Source organism: Rattus norvegicus, chromosome 17, assembly GCF_021556685.1.
Source record: "Rattus norvegicus strain SHRSP/BbbUtx chromosome 17, alternate assembly SHRSP_T2T, whole genome shotgun sequence".
Taxonomy (NCBI): Eukaryota; Metazoa; Chordata; class Mammalia; order Rodentia; family Muridae; genus Rattus; species Rattus norvegicus.
Genome location: NC_141550.1, coordinates 5,222,441 through 5,242,109, shown reverse-complemented (window position 1 = coordinate 5,242,109; position 19,669 = coordinate 5,222,441). Strand labels below are relative to the sequence as shown.

The 19,669-nt window shown below is 45.9% G+C and overlaps 1 protein-coding gene across 52 annotated transcripts in view; it reads right to left on the bottom strand.

Annotated features, from left to right (window-relative positions):
* Agtpbp1 (ATP/GTP binding carboxypeptidase 1) overlaps nt 1–19,669 on the bottom strand; it is a 117,831-nt gene that overhangs the window by 11,016 nt on the left and 87,146 nt on the right. For 49 of the 52 annotated variants that reach the window (XR_015640660.1, XR_015640653.1, XR_015640655.1 and 46 more), the window contains 6 exon segments: nt 18,184–18,328; nt 16,535–16,688; nt 15,461–15,641; nt 14,564–14,693; nt 6,962–7,093; nt 517–693 (listed from right to left, as the gene is read on the bottom strand). Coding sequence is in view for 42 of the 52 variants with exons in the window: in NM_001106100.2 (NP_001099570.1) it covers nt 517–693; nt 6,962–7,093; nt 14,564–14,693; nt 15,461–15,641; nt 16,535–16,688; nt 18,184–18,328 (919 nt within the window). In the remaining 10 variants the exon portion in view is untranslated. 52 annotated transcript variants of the gene reach the window in all.

Genomic DNA, 19,669 nt, shown 5'->3' with positions numbered 1-19,669 from the left:
CAAAATTACAAAGTAGCAACAAAAGACACTTTAGGGTTGGGGAATTACTATAACACTGAAACTGTATTAAAGGGTGCAGCCTTAGGAAGGCTGAGAAGCACTGTAATGAAAGAAGACGTCCCACATATCTGCTTTCTGGCATCCATGCAAATACAAGGAAGCAGCCTTCATTCCCACACAAAACCTCACTGGTAACCCTGTGGCACTCCATCCTGTTAGTGTACGTTACCTGGTTAGCTCAGTAAGAAAAACCCACATTTAACAACCACTGGAAAGTCAGGAGAGCATATCTGAGGGGAAACGAGGTATCTTTACAGCTAAAGGCCTGGGGCTGGAGAGCGGTTCTGAGCTCACAGTGCTCTTGCAGAGGACTGTGCTCAGTTCCTGACACTCGTGCAGGCGGCACGGCTGACAACTGCGGAGACTACAACTCCACAGCCTCCCGTGTCACTGCTCTCAAGAGCAACTACACCAACATGTCAGTTTGAAAACAGCTAACACCGCCAAATGGTTTACCTTGTATCTACCCTGATCGCAGCCACATAAAGTACTCTCCATGGTATAGCTCCTTTGAACTCCAATTTCCCGCCACACAACAACCCGAGCTGTGGACTCTTTGGATTTTTCCACCACAAAGCTACAGCTGCTCATGCAGAAGGCCGGAGCGATGTGGCTCAGGATCTTAGGCAAAGTCTGTGAAGGTAAAGCGGCCGCGTTATTCATCCAAACACTGCTCTATCCCGAGTGGCTGTGCCCCCCACTCCAGCAGTTCACTAATTCAGACTTTTCTGCTGTCCCAAACAGTAGCAAGCGATGTACAAAGCATACACTCTATAAGCAAGCGATGTACAAAGCATACACTCTATAAGCAAGCAATGTACAAAGCATACACTCTATAAGCATTCACACAAAGCCTGGTTACCGAGACAAGAAGGGAACTAGAGAGAGGCTCCTCTGGGGTTAGGAGCGCTGCTCATGCAGAGGACCTGAGTTCACTCCCAGACCCACACTGGTTACTGTGTGAAGTGAAGCTCCAGGGGATCGGACACTCCCTGCTGCCTCTGGTGGGAACACACGTGCACATATACAGACTCACACACAGACACACACATGCAGAGTCACACATAGCAAATAATAAATAAGCACATAAAATATGAGGGAAGGATTCTTCCTATTCGAAAACAAATTATCCCAGGAAAGGCCAGCTGGTTTAACATGAAATGGCAATGACCTCTAGACTGACAGACAGAAGACAGACAGAACCAGTACAACCAATGAAGTCATAACCACAGCAGGAACAATATTTTTCTAACTTAAAATTATTCTCAACTTTACCTAAAAATGTAAACACCTAAGCAAACCCTGAAAAACTGTCACACACAGACAGAAATGTCTGTGTCCAGAGAACCGATCCCACAGATGCCAATGTGGCCCATATATCTGCAGTGACCCAGACAGGGACAGGAATGCAGGAATACACTCTGCAGAGGGCTCGGGAGCAGAACCAGACCACTATGACCACTAGACAGGGCTGGCCATCAGTGACATCAGTGACACTGGCTCAGCTGCTCATCAGGGACAGGACAATGACCTGGGGCTGCTTTCATCAGTTGAATTAAACAGGGAAGCAGCTTTAAAACTCAACGGGGTTGGGGTTGGGGATTTAGCTCAGTGGTAGAGTGTTTGCCTAGCAAGCGCAAGGCCCTGGGTTCAGTCCCTAGCTCCGGGGGGCGGGGGGGGGGGGGGGAGGAACAACTCAACAGAGCTGAGAATGCAGGTTAGGAGGGCCTGAGTTCTAACCCAATGCCATCGAAAAGAAAAAAAACCCAATAAATATCATTTTTAAATAGTTCAAAAGAGAAAAAAATAAAAAATCTTTCGTTAGGCATATAATGAGTTCTTATTTTTAAAACAGTAATAATTAGATGAGCCGTAAACATGAACAAGAGTATTTCCAAGGGACAGTGTGATGAGTAAACACAGAAGCACACTTCGCGTCCAACTGCCACTGCATGAAGTAACATGACCAGGCTCTGTTTCCTCAGGAGAAATTCTGCAGTACAGAGGGTGTGCACACACAGATGCTGAGGTACAGAGGGTGTGCACACAAGGATGCTGCGGTACAGAGGGTGTGAACACACAGATGCTGAGGTACAGAGGGTGTGCACACACAGATGCTGAGGTACAGAGGGTGTGCACACACAGATGCTGCAGTACAGAGGGTGTGCACACACACAGTGCCGCAGTACAGAGGGTGTGCACACACAGATGCCGAGGTACAGAGGGTGTGCACACACAGATGCTGCAGTACAGAGGGTGTGCACACACAGATGCCGAGGTACAGAGGGTGTGCACACACAGATGCTGAGGTACAGAGGGTGTGCACACACACAGATGCCGAGGTACAGAGGGTATGCACACACAGATGCTGAGGTACAGAGGGTGTGCACACACACAGATGCCGAGGTACAGAGGGTGTGCACACACATATGCTGAGGTACAGAGGGTGTGCACACACACAGATGCCGAGGTACAGAGGGTGTGCACACACAGATGCCGAGGTACAGAGGGTGTGCACACACAGATGCTGAGGTACAGAGAGTGTGCACACACAGATGCTGAGGTACAGAGGGTGTGCACACACACAGATGCCGAGGTACAGAGGGTGTGCACACACAGATGCTGAGGTACAGAGGGTGTGCACACACAGTGCCGCAGTACAGAGGGTGTGCACACACAGATGCCGAGGTACAGAGGGTGTGCACACACAGATGCCGAGGTACAGAGGGTATGCACACACACAGATGCCGAGGTACAGAGGGTGTGCACACACAGATGCCGAGGTACAGAGGGTGTGCACACACAGATGCCGAGGTACAGAGGGTGTGCACACACAGATGCCGAGGTACAGAGGGTGTGCACACACAGATGCCGAGGTACAGAGGGTATGTACACACAGATGCCGAGGTACAGAGGGTGTGCACACACAGATGCCGAGGTACAGAGGGTGTGCACACACAGATGCCGAGGTATAGAGGGTGTGCACACACAGATGCCGAGGTACAGAGGGTGTGCACACACAGATGCCGAGGTACAGAGGGTGTGCACACACAGATGCTGAGGTACAGAGGGTGTGCACACACACAGATGCCGAGGTACAGAGGGTGTGCACACACAGATGCTGAGGTACAGAGGGTATGCATACACACAGATGCTGAGGTACAGAGGGTGTGCACACACAGATGCTGAGGTACAGAGGGTGTGCACACACAGATGCTGAGGTACAGAGGGTGTGAACACACAGATGCCGAGGTACAGAGGGTGTGCACACACACAGACGCCGAGGTACAGAGGGTGTGCACACACAGATGCCGAGGTACAGAGGGTGTGCACACACAGATGCCGAGGTACAGAGGGTGTGCACACACAGATGCTGAGGTACAGAGGGTGTGCACACACACAGATGCCGAGGTACAGAGGGTGTGCACACACAGATGCCGAGGTACAGAGGGTGTGCACACACAGATGCTGAGTACAGAGAGTGCACAGAGAGCAGCACTGCTCATGGCATTTCGAGCATCAACTGGTCTCATCTATATTGTGGGGAGTTTGGCCACACTATTCAAATGACCACCTGTAAGAGACTACTCAAAAAATACAGGTAGGTGTTCTGTTATAGTAAAACTAAACTGCACAGAATTTTGTTTAATTGATAAAGATAATGGAGATAAATTTAAATATGATGGCCTGAAAAGATGGTAGGCAAATATCAGGGTGCTGTGCAGTTAAAAGATGGAGAAATGGCACCGTGGTTAAGGTATTTCCTGCCTCTGCCAAACCTGCATTTGGTCTTAGCACCTGCATGGGGGCTCACAACAGGCTACAAGCTGTCTCTCCAGGCCCTGGAGCATAATCTCAGGATTTCGTATTTTGAAAAAAGAAGGCAGCATAAAGAAATAAAACCGCCTCTCATACCAGTGAAGGAGCGGTGCAGACTCTATGGTGTCCGATGTATCAGCTTACAGTGAGCAGTCATGGTCTTAGGTGGCTCAGAGTTCTATTAGAGTAGGCCACGTTAAGTAAATGTGCCCATGGAACTCAGGGTTTTCCAGAGACCCAGGGACGACTTCTAGATCCACTGACACTTCAGACACACATAAACACTCACAGTTATACACATGTATGAAGATAAATAGAACTACTACAATTCCTACGTTAAACAGAAGAAATATAATGTGAATATGAAACCTGCTTTCCCTTAAGTGACTAAGAATTTCCTCAGTAAGGGGACGTTACAAGGAGGGGATGTTACAGTAAAGGGACGCTGTATGCAAAGGTCCTACCCACTGCCTTCTGTCTAATTTTCCAGCCTCTGTGGCCTCTTGCTAGTCACATTCAAATGCTGTTTCCCTAGATCTAAATTAAGTAGTCCCTACCGCACCCCTACCCCTGAGTTCCTCGGGCACATTTACTTAACGTGGCCTACTCTAATAGAACTCTGAGCCACCTAAGACCACGGCCGCTCACTGCATGCTGATACATCGGACACCATAGAGTCTGCACCGCTCCTTCACTGGTATCAGAGGACACCATAGTCTGCAGTGCTCCTTCACTAGTATCAGAGGACACCATAGTCTGCAGTGCTCCTCACTGGTATCAGAGGACACCATAGTCTGCACCGCTCCTTCACTGGTATCAGGGGACACCATAGAGTCTGCACCGCTCCTTCACTGGTATCAGAGGACACCATAGTCTGCAGTGCTCCTCACTGGTATCAGAGGACACCATAGTCTGCAGTGCTCCTTCACTGGTATCAGAGGACACCATAGTCTGCAGTGCTCCTTCACTGGTATCAGAGGACACCATAGTCTGCAGTGCTCCTTCACTGGTATCAGAGGACACCATAGTCTGCACCGCTCCTTCACTGGTATCAGGGGACACCATAGAGTCTGCACCGCTCCTTCACTGGTATCAGAGGACACCATAGAGTCTGCAGTGCTCCTTCACTGGTATCAGAGGACACCATAGTCTGCAGTGCTCCTCACTGGTATCAGAGGACACCATAGAGTCTGCAGTGCTCCTTCACTGGTATCAGAGGACACCATAGTCTGCAGTGCTCCTCACTGGTATCAGAGGACACCATAGAGTCTGCAGTGCTCCTCACTGGTATCAGAGGACACCATAGTCTGCAGTGCTCCTTCACTGGTATCAGAGGACACCATAGTCTGCAGTGCTCCTCACTGGTATCAGAGGACACCATAGTCTGCAGTGCTCCTCACTGGTATCAGAGGACACCATAGTCTGCACTGCTCCTTCACTGGTATCAAGAGAACACCACAGAGTCTGCAGTGCTCCTCACTGGTATCAGAGGACACCATAGTCTGCACCGCTCCTTCACTGGTATCAGAGGACACCACAGTCTGCAGTGCTCCTCACTGGTATCAGAGGACACCATAGTCTGCAGTGCTCCTCACTGGTATCAGAGGACACCATAGAGTCTGCAGTGCTCCTCACTGGTATCAGAGGACACCATAGTCTACACCGCTCCTTCACTGGTATCAGAGGACACCATAGAGTCTGCAGTGCTCCTCACTGGTATCAGAGGACACCATAGTCTGCAGTGCTCCTCACTGGTATCAGAGGACACCATAGTCTGCGCCGCTCCTTCACTGGTATCAGAGGACACCATAGAGTCTGCAGTGCTCCTCACTAGTATCAGAGGACACCATAGTCTGCACCGCTCCTTCACTGGTATCAGAGGTGGCTTCTCTTGGATTCATGTCCTTATGCTTCCTTTTTCAGAATAAGAAATCCTGAGACATCTGCCAGGGCCTGGAGAGACAGCTCGGAGGTTAAGAACACTTAAGAATTTGCTGTTCTTTCAGAGGACCTGAATTTAGTTCCCAGTACCCACACAGCAGTTCCCAACTGTCTGTAACTCCAGTTTCAGGGTTTCTGATGCTTAACCTCAGCAGGCACTGCACACAAACTGTGCACGGTCACATCCGCAGGTAAAACATCCACACAGAAATCTTTTACAAATATTTTTAAAAAACTATCGCCCAGTAGGCCTCCTGGATAGGTCACTACGAGGCGACTGTCTGATACTTTCAGTGTCTGACATCAGCTTACATCACATCATGGTACTGAGAGCATAGAGGGAATATGCATTTCAATATGTAACCCTTTTTAGAAGGACCATAAAACTCATAGCAATTTCTCTTGAGAGAATTAGTAATTTCCTACAGGCAATCAATGATCTACTTGGAGACAGCAGACACGTGGGGGAAGAATTCTTAACCCCAACTACAATTAGACTCAGAAGTGTTAAGGCTGAAACAAGTAAATTATTTCACCTACGTAAAGAAATTTTATTAAGAAACTAAGACACAGCCAAATGGACAAACAGGGCGGTGGATACAAAGGCCCTTCACCATTCTCACACTTAATCCAGGTCCACACTACTCTGATGATTCAAACCTCAGCATAACCTACAAATGAATGTCCTAGAATTCACGAGGGAAAGAAACAGAAGAGACAAACCAAAGACCCACAAACAACAAAAACCCACCCAGAAACAACGTTTTAAGGAATAAGAGACAAGTGTCAAAATTCACCATTAAAGTGGTGTGGCCCAGAGAGAAAGAGTTGACTGACTACAGGGACCAAAACCCATCCCCACACCAGCACACATGAGCTCAGAACGCACACGTCAACCCCAGCACAGAAAACACACACACAACTGGTATCCACGGGCAAAAGAAGGTTACAGTTACATGTCTGTCCCAAACACAAAAAGCTGTCCAGACAGAGCGCAAAGACCAATATGAAAGCAAACCTTAAAGCAAAAGCTCTGGAACAGAAATGAAAAGAAGTAAACGTCACGGGCGACCAACTCACGTGCACGAACGTTTCGTACAGCTTACATGCACTTCAAATTCAAATGCTCGTGAGAAATTACCCTGTATCCCATGTCTTCCACAACATCGCAGGAGGCCGCGTTGTCATGGGTGTGCCACACTGTCTCTTTGATGCTGCAGCCATACATGAACACATTCTTTTTCCGAGAGTGGCCATGGTAATCACAGTAAACCTTAAAGAGATCATACATTTTAACAGTTAAAGCCTTGGATCCACACATAGCCTATCCCGAAAGGCACATTCTGACGGCTTCCAGGATGCTCACACAGAATGCTGAGCAGGCTGAGGGATGCTAGCCCCACTCTGTGAGTTCTAAACTCGTAGTTTCATTCCATGTCCGAAATAACCTTTCCTGTAAGCAGTTATGAGTTTCTGCATTCGAGGTTGTAAAAGAATGCTGTACCGTGGTTTTTACTGTAGTAACTTTAGGATGAATTAAAACAAACCTCTTTGCCAAAATAAAAATTTGAATCTTCATATTCATATATTATCAAATAAATGCAGATAATATCAAGTCAATCAAGTTGTCTCTTTTAGTCATTTTATTTAAAAGATCCGTCAATTTAATAAGAAATAAATCCCCATTTGGGGAAGGATTTATAATTAAGGTTCGAATTAATAAATCCTCAAAGATGAAAATGGTGAATCTCAAAGCTCTGCTAGTCCTACCTCCTCCTCAACATTTAAAATACAACATGTGATTCTATCTCAGTTGTACAGATACAGCCATTACAGCCTCAAACGGCTGTTAAAATAGTTAAAAGAACATGAAAATGCTTTCATGAGAAAAGTTCAAACTTCTAAATAAAATAAGAGCATCGTTTTTAAAATAAAATAGCATGTTAATTTTACTCCTCCATTTTCCTCTTCCTGAATGCAAGATTAGAGAATTTAGACACTAATGTAAAAACAGGTACATTCTAATCAAAATTGATGAGGATGGACTCATGTATAAAGTTCCCGGTGTGTTGGTGCTGTGCCCTGGGGCCTGGGTTTCACAGGAACAAATACTGTTGCCTTTGTGCTGGCACACAGCAGGTTGAAGTCTGAAGCACATAGCCTACCATCGAGACTCATAAACAGGAAGGAAAAGGTTAATACAAATTCCAAGCAACAAGAACACATTATTAACTTAACACTGTTATAACCATTAGAAAAGGTAACAGACAAGATTATGACATTAACAGTCGGCTTTTATAATCAGAAACTAACATATAAGGTACTAAATCACAGGATTCCAGGAAGATTAAGGCTAGAGACTACCTATGTGTGAGCCCATAAGACAGAGACAGGACCTCACAGAGACGCCCCTGGAAACCTACAGAGTATATGAGGGAAAGAGCAGGAAAGATGTGAGAAGCAGAGAGCAAAACAAACATGTACAGGAAACAGTCCCTGGCGGGCTGAGGGTGCATAAGTGCCTGCAAATGAAAACCTGGTGGTCCTGCCTTCAGGGTATACCCATGGTTCTCAACCCTCAAATCCAGGCACGGGATGTGGTGAGATGATGATTCCTTTGGCAAACAGGTCAATGGTGGCTACAAATAACATGTCACATGTCACAACATGAGATTCTACTCCTGGACCTGAGTGCAACAACCAGTCCCAAGTGAGAAAGGAAAAGAGGATGTGTGGACAGAAGGAGGTACAATGGATGGCTATGCACACAGGAGCAGGATATACATCACTGTGTGCACACAGGAGCAGGATGCACATACATCACTGTGTGAACACAGGAGCAGGATGCATATACATCACTGTGTGTACACAGGAGCGAGATGCACATACATCACTGTGTGTACACAGGGACAGGATGCATATACATCACTGTGTGTACACAGGAGCGAGATGTACATACTTCACTGTGTGTACACAGGGACAGGATGCACATACATCACTGTGTGTACACAGGAGCGAGATGCACATACATCACTGTGTGTACACAGGAGCGGGATGCACATACATCACTGTGTGTACACAGGAGCGAGATGCACATACATCACTGTGTGTACACAGGAACGGGATGCACATACTTCACTGTGTGTACACAGGAGCAGGATGCACATACATCACTGTGTGTACACAGGAACGGGATGCACATACTTCACTGTGTGTACACAGGAGCGAGATGCACATACATCACTGTGTGTACACAGGGACGGGATGCACATACTTCACTGTGTGTACACAGGAGCAGGATGCACATACATCACTGTGTGTACACAGAACAGCATGCACATACATCACTGTGTGTACACAGGGACAGGATGCATATACATCACTGTGTGTACACAGGAGCGGGATGCACATACATCACTGTGTGTACACAGGAACGGGATGCACATACTTCACTGTGTGTACACAGGAGCAGGATGCACATACTTCACTGTGTGTACACAGGGACAGGATGCATATACATCACTGTGTGTACACAGGAATGGGATGCACATACTTCACTGTGTGTACACAGGAGCGAGATGCACATACATCACTGTGTGTACACAGGGACGGGATGCACATACTTCACTGTGTGTACACAGGAGCAGGATGCACATACATCACTGTGTGTACACAGAACAGCATGCACATACTTCACTACCTTTAACTGGTTTCACTGTTGGTCCCATCCACGGGCCCTCTCATCTGGCTTCTCCCCACTGGGCAGGGCGCTCGTCTGCCATCCTCTCTACGCTCTGCAGCGCTGACTTCAACTCATGTGTTTCCTATTGCCGTCTTACACTTACCTACTTTTGATTTTTTTTTTTTTGGTTTTTTTTTTTCGGAGCTGGGGATTGAACCCAGGGCCTTGCGCTTCCTAGGCAAGCGCTCTACCATTGAGCTAAATCCCCAACCCCCCTACTTTTGATTTTTAATTTTCTTGTAACTGAGACACCCCCTCCCTTTTCCTTTATCTTTCTAATCTATTGCTAATTTTCACTCTCTGCCTCTTTCTTGTCTGTAACCTCGCTTCTTTCTCCTCTTTGCCCATCCATTCCTTCTACTAGTTCATTCATTTACTCTTTCCAGTCTTAGACTAAATAAGTTCGTCTCAATGGACAAGACTGGGGATTCAGCCTTCAAGGGTAAAATGCTCAATAAAAGAATCCCCACCCCCCCAAACCAGAAGACACATCCAAACCAACAGATTGCAAAATGCAACAGAAAAACCCAACAAGAAAACACTTGCAACAGGACTCCTTGAAAAGACTGCAGCTCCTGCAGGCCTGAGGTCAGAGATACTGGACATGCCGAAGGCCAGGTGAAGAGTCCAAATGCTGGTGAAAGGTGAGTTCAGCCCGTGACCTGGAGAAGAACGTCTGCCACACAGAGGACAGTGAGCCAGACCAGTGAGAAAGCCAGCAGCATGCCCAAGAAAGTCAGGAAGAAAACAGAGATTTAGGGGAAATGCTATGCTAAAAATGAAAGGCTCAGTGAGTCAAGTAAGAACCACAGTGGAAAGCACCTCTAGCAGACTGGACAGAGAGTAAGCAAGCATGGAGGACAGAGAGCACGGCTCACACAATACTGTGCTTGAGCTTCAGTGGGACAAAGATCAGCATGAGCTCCATCATCAACAACGGGCACATGGCCCCCTGCATGGTCTGCAGGGGATGGGAGACACTGACACACACACTCAGGCATAAACAATCTTTTCAGTGGAATTAGAGTGGAATTCCCAAACTTTGGGAAATCGACTTTAAAACATAAGAGGCATTTGGAGCCCCAAACGTACATGAACAGAGACTCTCCCCAGTACTTATAGTCAGGCAAGACTCTGACAACACCATGCAGTCACAGGGTAAGAGCAGTAAGGAAAGCACCCACTCACCTTCAGAAACCAGACAGAAACCCTGGAAGATCAGCCAGTCTTACCAGCAACCCTGTGATACATTTAAAATCCTGAAAGCAACTGCCAAGCACGACTGCTCTGTGCAGAAAAGCTATCTTTGTTAAAGTGAGGGGTAAACAAAGATGTTTATGACCAGCACAAACCAAGCAGCTCATGACCACAAGACGAGACAAGGCAACACTCACTAGACAGAGGAAAAGATGGTGTTGCAATCGTGAGAACACGGAAGAGGACACTGCAGGAGAGATGAGAAGTCTTCATTTCTAGCACAGCAGCCAGTCAACTCCACATGGCAGGAGAGAGTACAGCAGAAATATTAATCCAAACAACTGGGGTGGGGGGACAGCAAAATTATAGCAACTAATTAAATATCTCAACAACAACCTTAAATGTAAACGCCCTCAGCCCACCAATGCAGAGGAAGAGCAGCTGGCAGGATTAAGAGAGACGGAAGACAGACAATCCTGTGGATTCTGACGAAACAAAGAATCCTATTCCAGCTGGAAAACCTGGAAGAAATGGACACATTCTGGGACACCCGGGACCTAACAAAATTACCCCAAGAAGATACATACAACCTAAACAGAATTACAACAACAGAGACTGAAGCAGTAATTTAAAAGCAACGCAGACTGGATAATTCACTGCCAATTCTACCAAACCTTCACAGAGCTCACACAATCCTCCAAAACAAAGAGGCAGGAAGACAGCCACCCTCAATCTAGAAAGCCCCAGCCCCACCACACCAAACAAATACAAACTCCTGGAGGCCCATTTCCCAGATGAATATACTTGCAAACTGATCGATAAAAGCCTTACAGAACAAATGCAAGACCATGCTATGAGCAGCCACCATGACTGAGCTGGTCTCACCCTGTGCTGGCTGTTGAATGCACGTGAGTCAGTAAGAGGCAAAAGGGACTTGGGGACAGAAGTTACGCAGAAAAGGCCTTGAAGAGGCTGAACTTCCCTGCACAAAGTCGAAAGAAACTGGGACTAGCAACACCATTAGGCTGTATAAAACAAGCCTGCAGTCAAGAACACACTAAGCAGGGGAAACTGAGAGCATTTCCTCCAAAATCTGGAACAAGGCAAGGGTGCCCACTCTCTCCAATGGTGCTCAGGGCTTTAGCTGAAATAATAAAAAAGAGAAAGAAACATTACAAGAGTAGGAAAAGAAATCAAAATGTTCCTATTTGCAAAATAAAGACAGAACCAGAAATGCCCTCCTGTACTTGGAGGATCCCAAAGTCAGTAGAAAACTCTTAAGACCTTGAGACTCTCAGCAAAGTCAATGCACACAACACCAACACAGGCCTCAGCAGCCGATCTGGGTGTCAATAAAGAATTTGCCAAGAGAATGAGAAAGAAACTACCCCACTCATATTTATGTCAAGAATAAATAGATGCCTGGGCATAAACTGACCAAGGAGCTGAAAGCCTCTGTGTGAGGACGTGAGAGACCATGAAAAGTGACAAGAGCGTCCACACGGGGCTGACAGAGTTAACACTGAGAACACAGAGCACCAAGGCAGTCTACAGGGTCTATGCACCCCCAGTCTTCAGAGGAACAAGACAGTCCTAAAATCATATGGAAACACAAACCGACCCTCGACACCCAAGCAGACCCTTAGCGGAAAGGCAAAGCAGTGTGGCACAGGCATACAAAGTGAAGACTCAAGCCACGCGAGTCACAGCCAAAGGAAAACACACGCTGGAAAAGAGACAGCTGTTGCGGTCTTTGAGCACAGTCCCCATAGGCTAATGTAGTACAATTCTTGGTCCCCAGCTGGTAGAGCTGTTTGGGAAATATTAAGAGGTGTGGCCTTATTGAAGGAGGTGTCACTGGAGGTACGCTTTGAGGTCAAGCCCACACCATTCCCAATTAGCGCTCTGCCTAATGATTGTCCCAAGATGCCATCTCTAGCTACCACTCCAGAGCCATGCCTGTCTGCCTGCTGTCACGATCTTCATGCCCCACATAAACTACCTTCTAAAGATGGTCCCCATCATGATGTTATTACAGCAATAGAAAAGTAGCCAAAACAAGAGCCTTCTTAACAATGGTCTGGACAGCCTGGGTCTCCACATCTGGACACAAATCTACATCTCACAGCTGACACAGAATCCACCAAACACATTAAAGACCTCAAGCTTTTACGAAAAGCACCTCAAGAAGCAGGAATAGGCAAGTCTTTTCTGAAGCGAACTCAAGTAGCACAGGAAATAATTCCAATTAGCAAATGGGATTACACAGAATTACAGTAGCTGCACGACACAGGAAACGACCCCTGACAGCCCTCCACTAGCATTAGCTGCTCTGCTGAGAAGGCCTGGGCTCAGCTCCCAGCTCCCACACTGGGCTGCTCACAACCACCTGCAGCTCTAGTTCCGAGGGCCCCATGCCCTTGTCAGACATGCTCAGGCACATGCACCTATGTGTCACACGTTCACACAGACACATACGGCTTTACTCTTGAAAATATGTTAAGAATCATTTCATTTAATAAATCTGGAGATTTCCTACACACACACACACACACACACACACACACACACACACTCACACGCACATGTACACGCACACGTACACGCACACACACGCATCAGGTGTGGGCCTGCTGCCTGCCAAGACCAGCAGACGTTGGATGCCCCAGAACTGGAGTTACAGAATACTTTGAGCAGCCATGAGTGTGCTGGCCATCAAAGTGGATGCTCTGAAGATCGGACGTGTTTTTAACCACTGAGCCAGATCTCCAGCCCCACATCTTCTCTTTGTGCTTTTGTTTTGGTTGTTTGGGGGGTTTTTGGAGGTTGGGGGGGGGGGCAATATTTGCCAACTACACATCCAAGGATTAATATGTAAACACTATAAATAATTTTAATAAATACTAAAAAAAAACAAAGTGGCCCACTCAATAAATAGTATAATGAACCCCAAATAAATAATTCTCAAAGAAGAAGTAGAAATGCCTGATAAATCCCTGAAGAGCAGTCTGGGGACGCAGATGGCACAGGGAGCAAAACAACTCTGTAAGTCACCCTGACTGCCACATCTGTACTGTGGACAGGTACACCATCCTACACACATTCAAAGGTAAAGAAATAAATGTGATTTTGTTGGTTTTTTTTCAGAAAGTATTTGGCATCCTTAGCCACCAGGGAAATGTAAACCAAAGGGGCCCTGGGACTTATCTCACCCCCCCAGGAATAGCTGCCATTCAAAACCAAATACCACGTGCTGTGCACAAGAGGAGCACTGCTCACCGCCCAGAAATACAAACGTGTGCAGTAGCTATGGACAGCAGCACGGACATTCCTCAAACCAAAAATGCTAAAATTAGAGCTGCCGTGTGATCCAACCCAACAGCTCTAACACAGCACACCTGGATGAGGAGTTTTCATTATAGAAATCATTACAGTAAATGCAATCAACCAAATTCTGGTATATATACATGTATATGCATGGAACCTAGATTTAGAACTGTGTTTATAGATGTGTAACTAATTTATACACATGTGCAGGTCACAAAACTAGAAAGGGAGATGGCACATAGATAATGAGATAGCAGAACAGGGGACCCATTGAGGGAGATCAGAGCTCTAACCAGCTAGGGGTGGGAGCAACAAGGATGGGAAAGGCAATGGGCAGAAACACCAAGGAGAATATGAAGATTCATGATGAGGAATGTCACTTTGCATACTAATATAAAAAGATCACTCAAAATATACTAAGTCATCAATCGGCAAATACACATGTGTGTACAAAGGCAAACAAACACGGCCACGTACCAGAGGTAAGCGCTTCACTGCAGCCAGGTACTGGAGTAGCCCCTTCGCATGGTAAATCGTGGGGTGTAACTCTGGGTTTGGACTTTGCCACTGTCTGTTCAAATCCTCTCCACTTAAGGAGCAGCGGTGACTAAAAGACACACAGACACACAGACACACACACACACACAAAGACAGAGAGACAAAAGTAAGAATTCAAGGAAATACAGATGGGGCCCAAATGAACACATTGTTTTCATTAAGGGAACTTGTATCCATCATGCCCAACTGAACACACATTGTATTCATTAAGTAAACTTGTATCCATCGTTTGCTACATGGAAAATCTTATGTCACACTATGTAACAATGGTGATTTCAAATTTAAAATCAACTTTTGTAAGTTATAAAATCAGTGTCAATTCTGGGCTTCTCTTCTGTACTGTATAAAATGTATTAATAGGCCCATTCTCTCATGAGTAAATAGGAACCACTCACTATACGAACTCTGTGTGCTAGTTCATTAGTTGTCTTGTACACTCGCTATGTGAGAAAGGCAAATACACGAAAATTATGGAGTCTGGAAGAAGTGTAAACACACTCTCCTTTCCTCATAGGAGCTAGACACTAGTGTTGTCAAGCACCACAGTCTACAGCCATACCATCAACAAAGGAAGCAGGACGTGTGTGCTAGGAGCTCAACTCAACAAAGATTTTATAAAGTAGCATTCCCATGGAATCCTACCGCTAACACATGCATTTAAAAGTTTGATGTGTTACCCACCAAAAACTTGTTTTTTCCTAGAAAAAAAAACCATCAAACCCATTATTTGAATTGACTTGAACACTATTAGATCAACAAATTAAATGCAGCCACCGTACCAACCTATGACACGCCTATAACCACTGCGTAACTTACTTTCCATTGATGACACCGTCTGGATTGAGCATGGGAACAATTTTAAAAATGTAAGCCTCCCGCAAGCTCTGGGCGGTCGGGCTATTGCTCATGAGGTACTCCAGCGTTCCTTTCATGACCCAGCTTGCATTGGTTTCTCCAGGATGCACCCGAGCAGACAAGAAAATGTAAGGGCGAGTTCCTAAAGTGCACACAAAAGCTCGAGTGAAATGACCAGCCACGAGAACTGGGAATGGTGCTTCACTTGGGGCTCTGGAACTCCTCGGCTGTGAGTCCCAGAGGAAAGTTACTAAGCACACAGAGCATGCACACTCTGCACTAGCCCTGCAGAGAGAACAACAGAAACTGCATGTAAGCTGCCAGGCACAGGAGTCTGCACTGTGGACAGAGGCACAGCACAGGGACCACTGGGTTACTTTCTACCGACTGACGAAACTTGAAAAGGATTAGTTCTTGAGGGTAAACACTGTTTTACATAAAACTGTGTTTGGTAAACTCATGGACAAAAGGAAAATATTCATGTAAATCTGTACAAAGGACAGCACAGGAGCGTGTGATATAGAATCCACAGAGCAGTCACTGTGTGTCTACAGAGTCCGCCAACACCACACAGCTCACCACTCCACCCCACGCCCACCCCACAGTACTGCTCACACTCCTGCGCGTGCATGCTCGCTCTCGCCGCTCTCGCTCGCTCTCTCTCTCTCTTGCTCTCTCTCTATATATATTTTTTCAAAAGCTGAACTGTGTTGTTTGCACTACCTCAGCAATTCTAAACTTTAAATAGTTGAAAAATACAGAAGTTATTTAGTGCTAGCTACCAAAATATTTGAACTCTAAAAATACTAGTGTCTTTTAGCTTCAGCATGATTTCTAGAAATAAGAACTAAAAAATATGCCTATCAAAGGAATCCTGAGTGGACAACTGAGGCACAGAGGTGTCCACGGCTAGACACAGGACCAAGACGAGACTCCAAATCTACTCATGGCTGCTCTGACGACCGCTGTGAAATACACAGGAAGCAAACACAAGCGAGGATGTGTGCCGTTTTGAGAGAGAGACGACAGACTTACTGAATTGACAGATATGCTCATAGTAACTGGACTCTGGCATTGCTGTTATGGTCACCAAAGGACAGCTGTTCCCAGACAAGGTCTCACACAACACATCTTTTCGAAAGTAGATTTGCTGAGGATTGTGCGCTGACTCCAATTTTTGAAGATGCATCTTGACAAAAATTTAAAAGCAAAGCATATGATCATTTAAAACTCCCTGCTGATGCATAAAATAATGTACCTAAAGCCCCACAGAACAGAAGCGCATCTGACTCTGGAAACTTACCCAGAACCATCAGCGCCAAACACATATTACCATCAACATGTCAGCAACGGGAGAGAGGCGGCACCCCTACTTACAACCACACCAGCAGGTTTACCCTACGTGGAATCGACATTCTAAATAAGTTCACACAAATTCAGCTAAGGCTTTGCTGCCAATCTGAGCTGGAAAAAAAGCATTTGGTTTTCGAAGAACTTCAAATTTTGGACTTATAACTAAGATCACATTAATCACAAGCTAAAATTACAAGCCACGAATTATGAACAATTTCTTCTAGTTCTAGGTGTATGTGTGTGTATTTGTTATTTGTGTGTATATGTGTGTGTATATATATATGTATGTGCGTTGTATATGTATGTGTGTGTGTGTGTATATGTGTGTGTGCACATGGTATTTACATTGTTCAGTGAGTCTTAATGACCATGTCATGGGCTGAGACTCAGCCTAGTCTTTCCTCTCTAGCCTGTAGGCTACACCTCCCTTCTGCTCGAGCCGCCCCATTCTCCTTCCTGTCAGATCTGACCACCCTTCCGTCCCTCCCACAGCTGGCCACCGACTCGCTCTCTTCAGTTCACTTAGCTTTATACAATGCAAACATTCACGATGTCACAGCTCTCTCACACACACTATGAGGAGCTGGGGTCTCAGGTACAGAATTAACTTGGTTCTTATGCCAAAGCATTAATTTTCCTACAGAAAAATTCAAAATAATTCAAAATACTGTTTTCAGTATTTTGCTGAAATACTGCTGTTGTAAGATTTCCCTACTTGGTTCTATACGATCAATATTTATATTTATTTATATTTATATTACAGTGCTTTTAGTTAAGCAAACTGAAATCTCAGTTAAAATTTGCTCACAGGAAGTTGAAGAAGTATCAGCTTCGACATGTGATACGTGCCATGTGTAAATTCCCCTCCCTAGGTGTTTTCTACATTCTTTTCCATTTGTGGAGGCACAGGAGTGCACTCATGTGCACGCCCCATGTGAGTACAAGTGAAGACAAAGCTGACATACGTGTTAGCTGCTTCCCCACCTCTTTCTCTTTCCTGAGGTGAGGCGTCTCAGTGAACCTGAGCCAAGGCCCCGGACAGTGGGGTTCAGGGACTCCCTGACCACCTCTGGCTTTGCTCTGTGGGTGCTACAGTTGTACAGTGGGGTCCCCGCTCTTGTGGCGCCAGCACTTTAGTGTCTGAGTGTCCCTGGCTCTCAGAACTTCCACTCCAGCATCTCCTGCTGTAACGTTTCCAGCAAGTACTACATCCCTACTGACGTATATCCTGCATTCTACCGACACACGTAAGCAGAAGCAAAGTTCACCGGTTGCCTGATACTCACTCGCAATATAAACGGACATCACAAGTTCACGTGAGGATCTCTCACCTGCAGAGTAGAGTATGTGTATGGGTAGTGATAGGCAAAGTAGCACACGTCATCTTTATGCGGGAAGACCACGGTGAAGGTGATCGTGTAGTAGGACTTCCCCTTCTGTCCACCCGCAGCCACGGAACTTCTCGAGAAGTGATTTCTGTGATCGAAAAGCATAAAGAACTTATTTTCCATGCAGAGACGTTCTGATTTCATGTGCTAATCTTATTAAGTAGAATTTCAGAGAGAGAAAGGAAAAGCGATCCCAGTGGATATTTAACTGAGCTGTCTTATTCAATAGACACAGTTTTCATTACTTTACAATTGCCATCATGAGAGACACCATGACCAAGATGATTTACAGAAGCACGAGTTTACTTGGGGCTTGACAGTTTCAGGTTCCATCCTGCTCTAACCATCATAGCAGGCAGCATAGCATCTAGCAGGCAGGCAGGCAGGCAGGCAGGCAGGCCTGGTGCTGAAGTCATAGCTCAGAGTTAATGTCTCAGTGCACAAGTATGAGGCAGACACAGAGCATACTGGAGGTGGAGTGGGCTCTGAAACTTCAAAGCCACACATTTCCTCCAACAAGGCCACACCCCCTAATCCTTCCCAAACAAGTCCACCAACTAGGGACCAAGAGTTCAAACACGTGACCCAACAGGCCACCATCTAGCAGCACGGCTCTTCTCTAGACTGAGAGTACTGGAGGCTCACTCTTACTCTCTCCCTCAGTGATTCGCGGCATCCGTTTACCTCATCCACGATAGCTCCCTCCATCAGTTAACAGGCTGAGGACCACATTCATGGTAGCTGGATCATGCAAGCCACAGCACTTGGCACTTTAACCATAATTCATGTTAAGATTAAAAGAGAAAACTTGCCAGGAAGGCTGCTGGTCCTCATGCACCCTGGTGTGGCAGGAGGAAAACCTGCAGCATTACAGATGCTGTGCTCTTGCCAAAATAAACCTAAGCCTGACTGTGCTTTCACAACCGCTGACTCACAGTGTGCACCATCTAAATAAGACACATCTGTTAACAGCCAAGATGCAGTCAGCAAAAGACAGGCTTAAAACGCCTGCATGAGAGAGAAGCCAGTTTAACCAGCAGAGGAATGGGAAACCTACCGATAGGCACTTAAGAAACACTTTAACATAGAGTAAGTGTGACTGCGCTGAGCAAGGAGGTCAGTAGTAGCCAACAGACATTTTTAACACGGAATACTTTCAAGGGTGTGCTTTTTCTAAAACCTTTTTGTTCTTTTCTGCTAATAGTTCTTCTACAAGTAAATCACATTTTCCAGGCTTTTATACTTAAAAAAAAAAAAAAAAAGAAAGAAAGAAAGAAAAAAGCAACGTGTGCTCTTTCATAAAACCTAATGGCAAAAACAGGCACCAAGCAACATTCATATTGCCCCAGGGAAATCTGGGATTTTCTTAATTTTTCTGGTGTATGGTAATGGCAGGGTGGTTAGATGATCTTAAGGGGTCTTTGTGCTT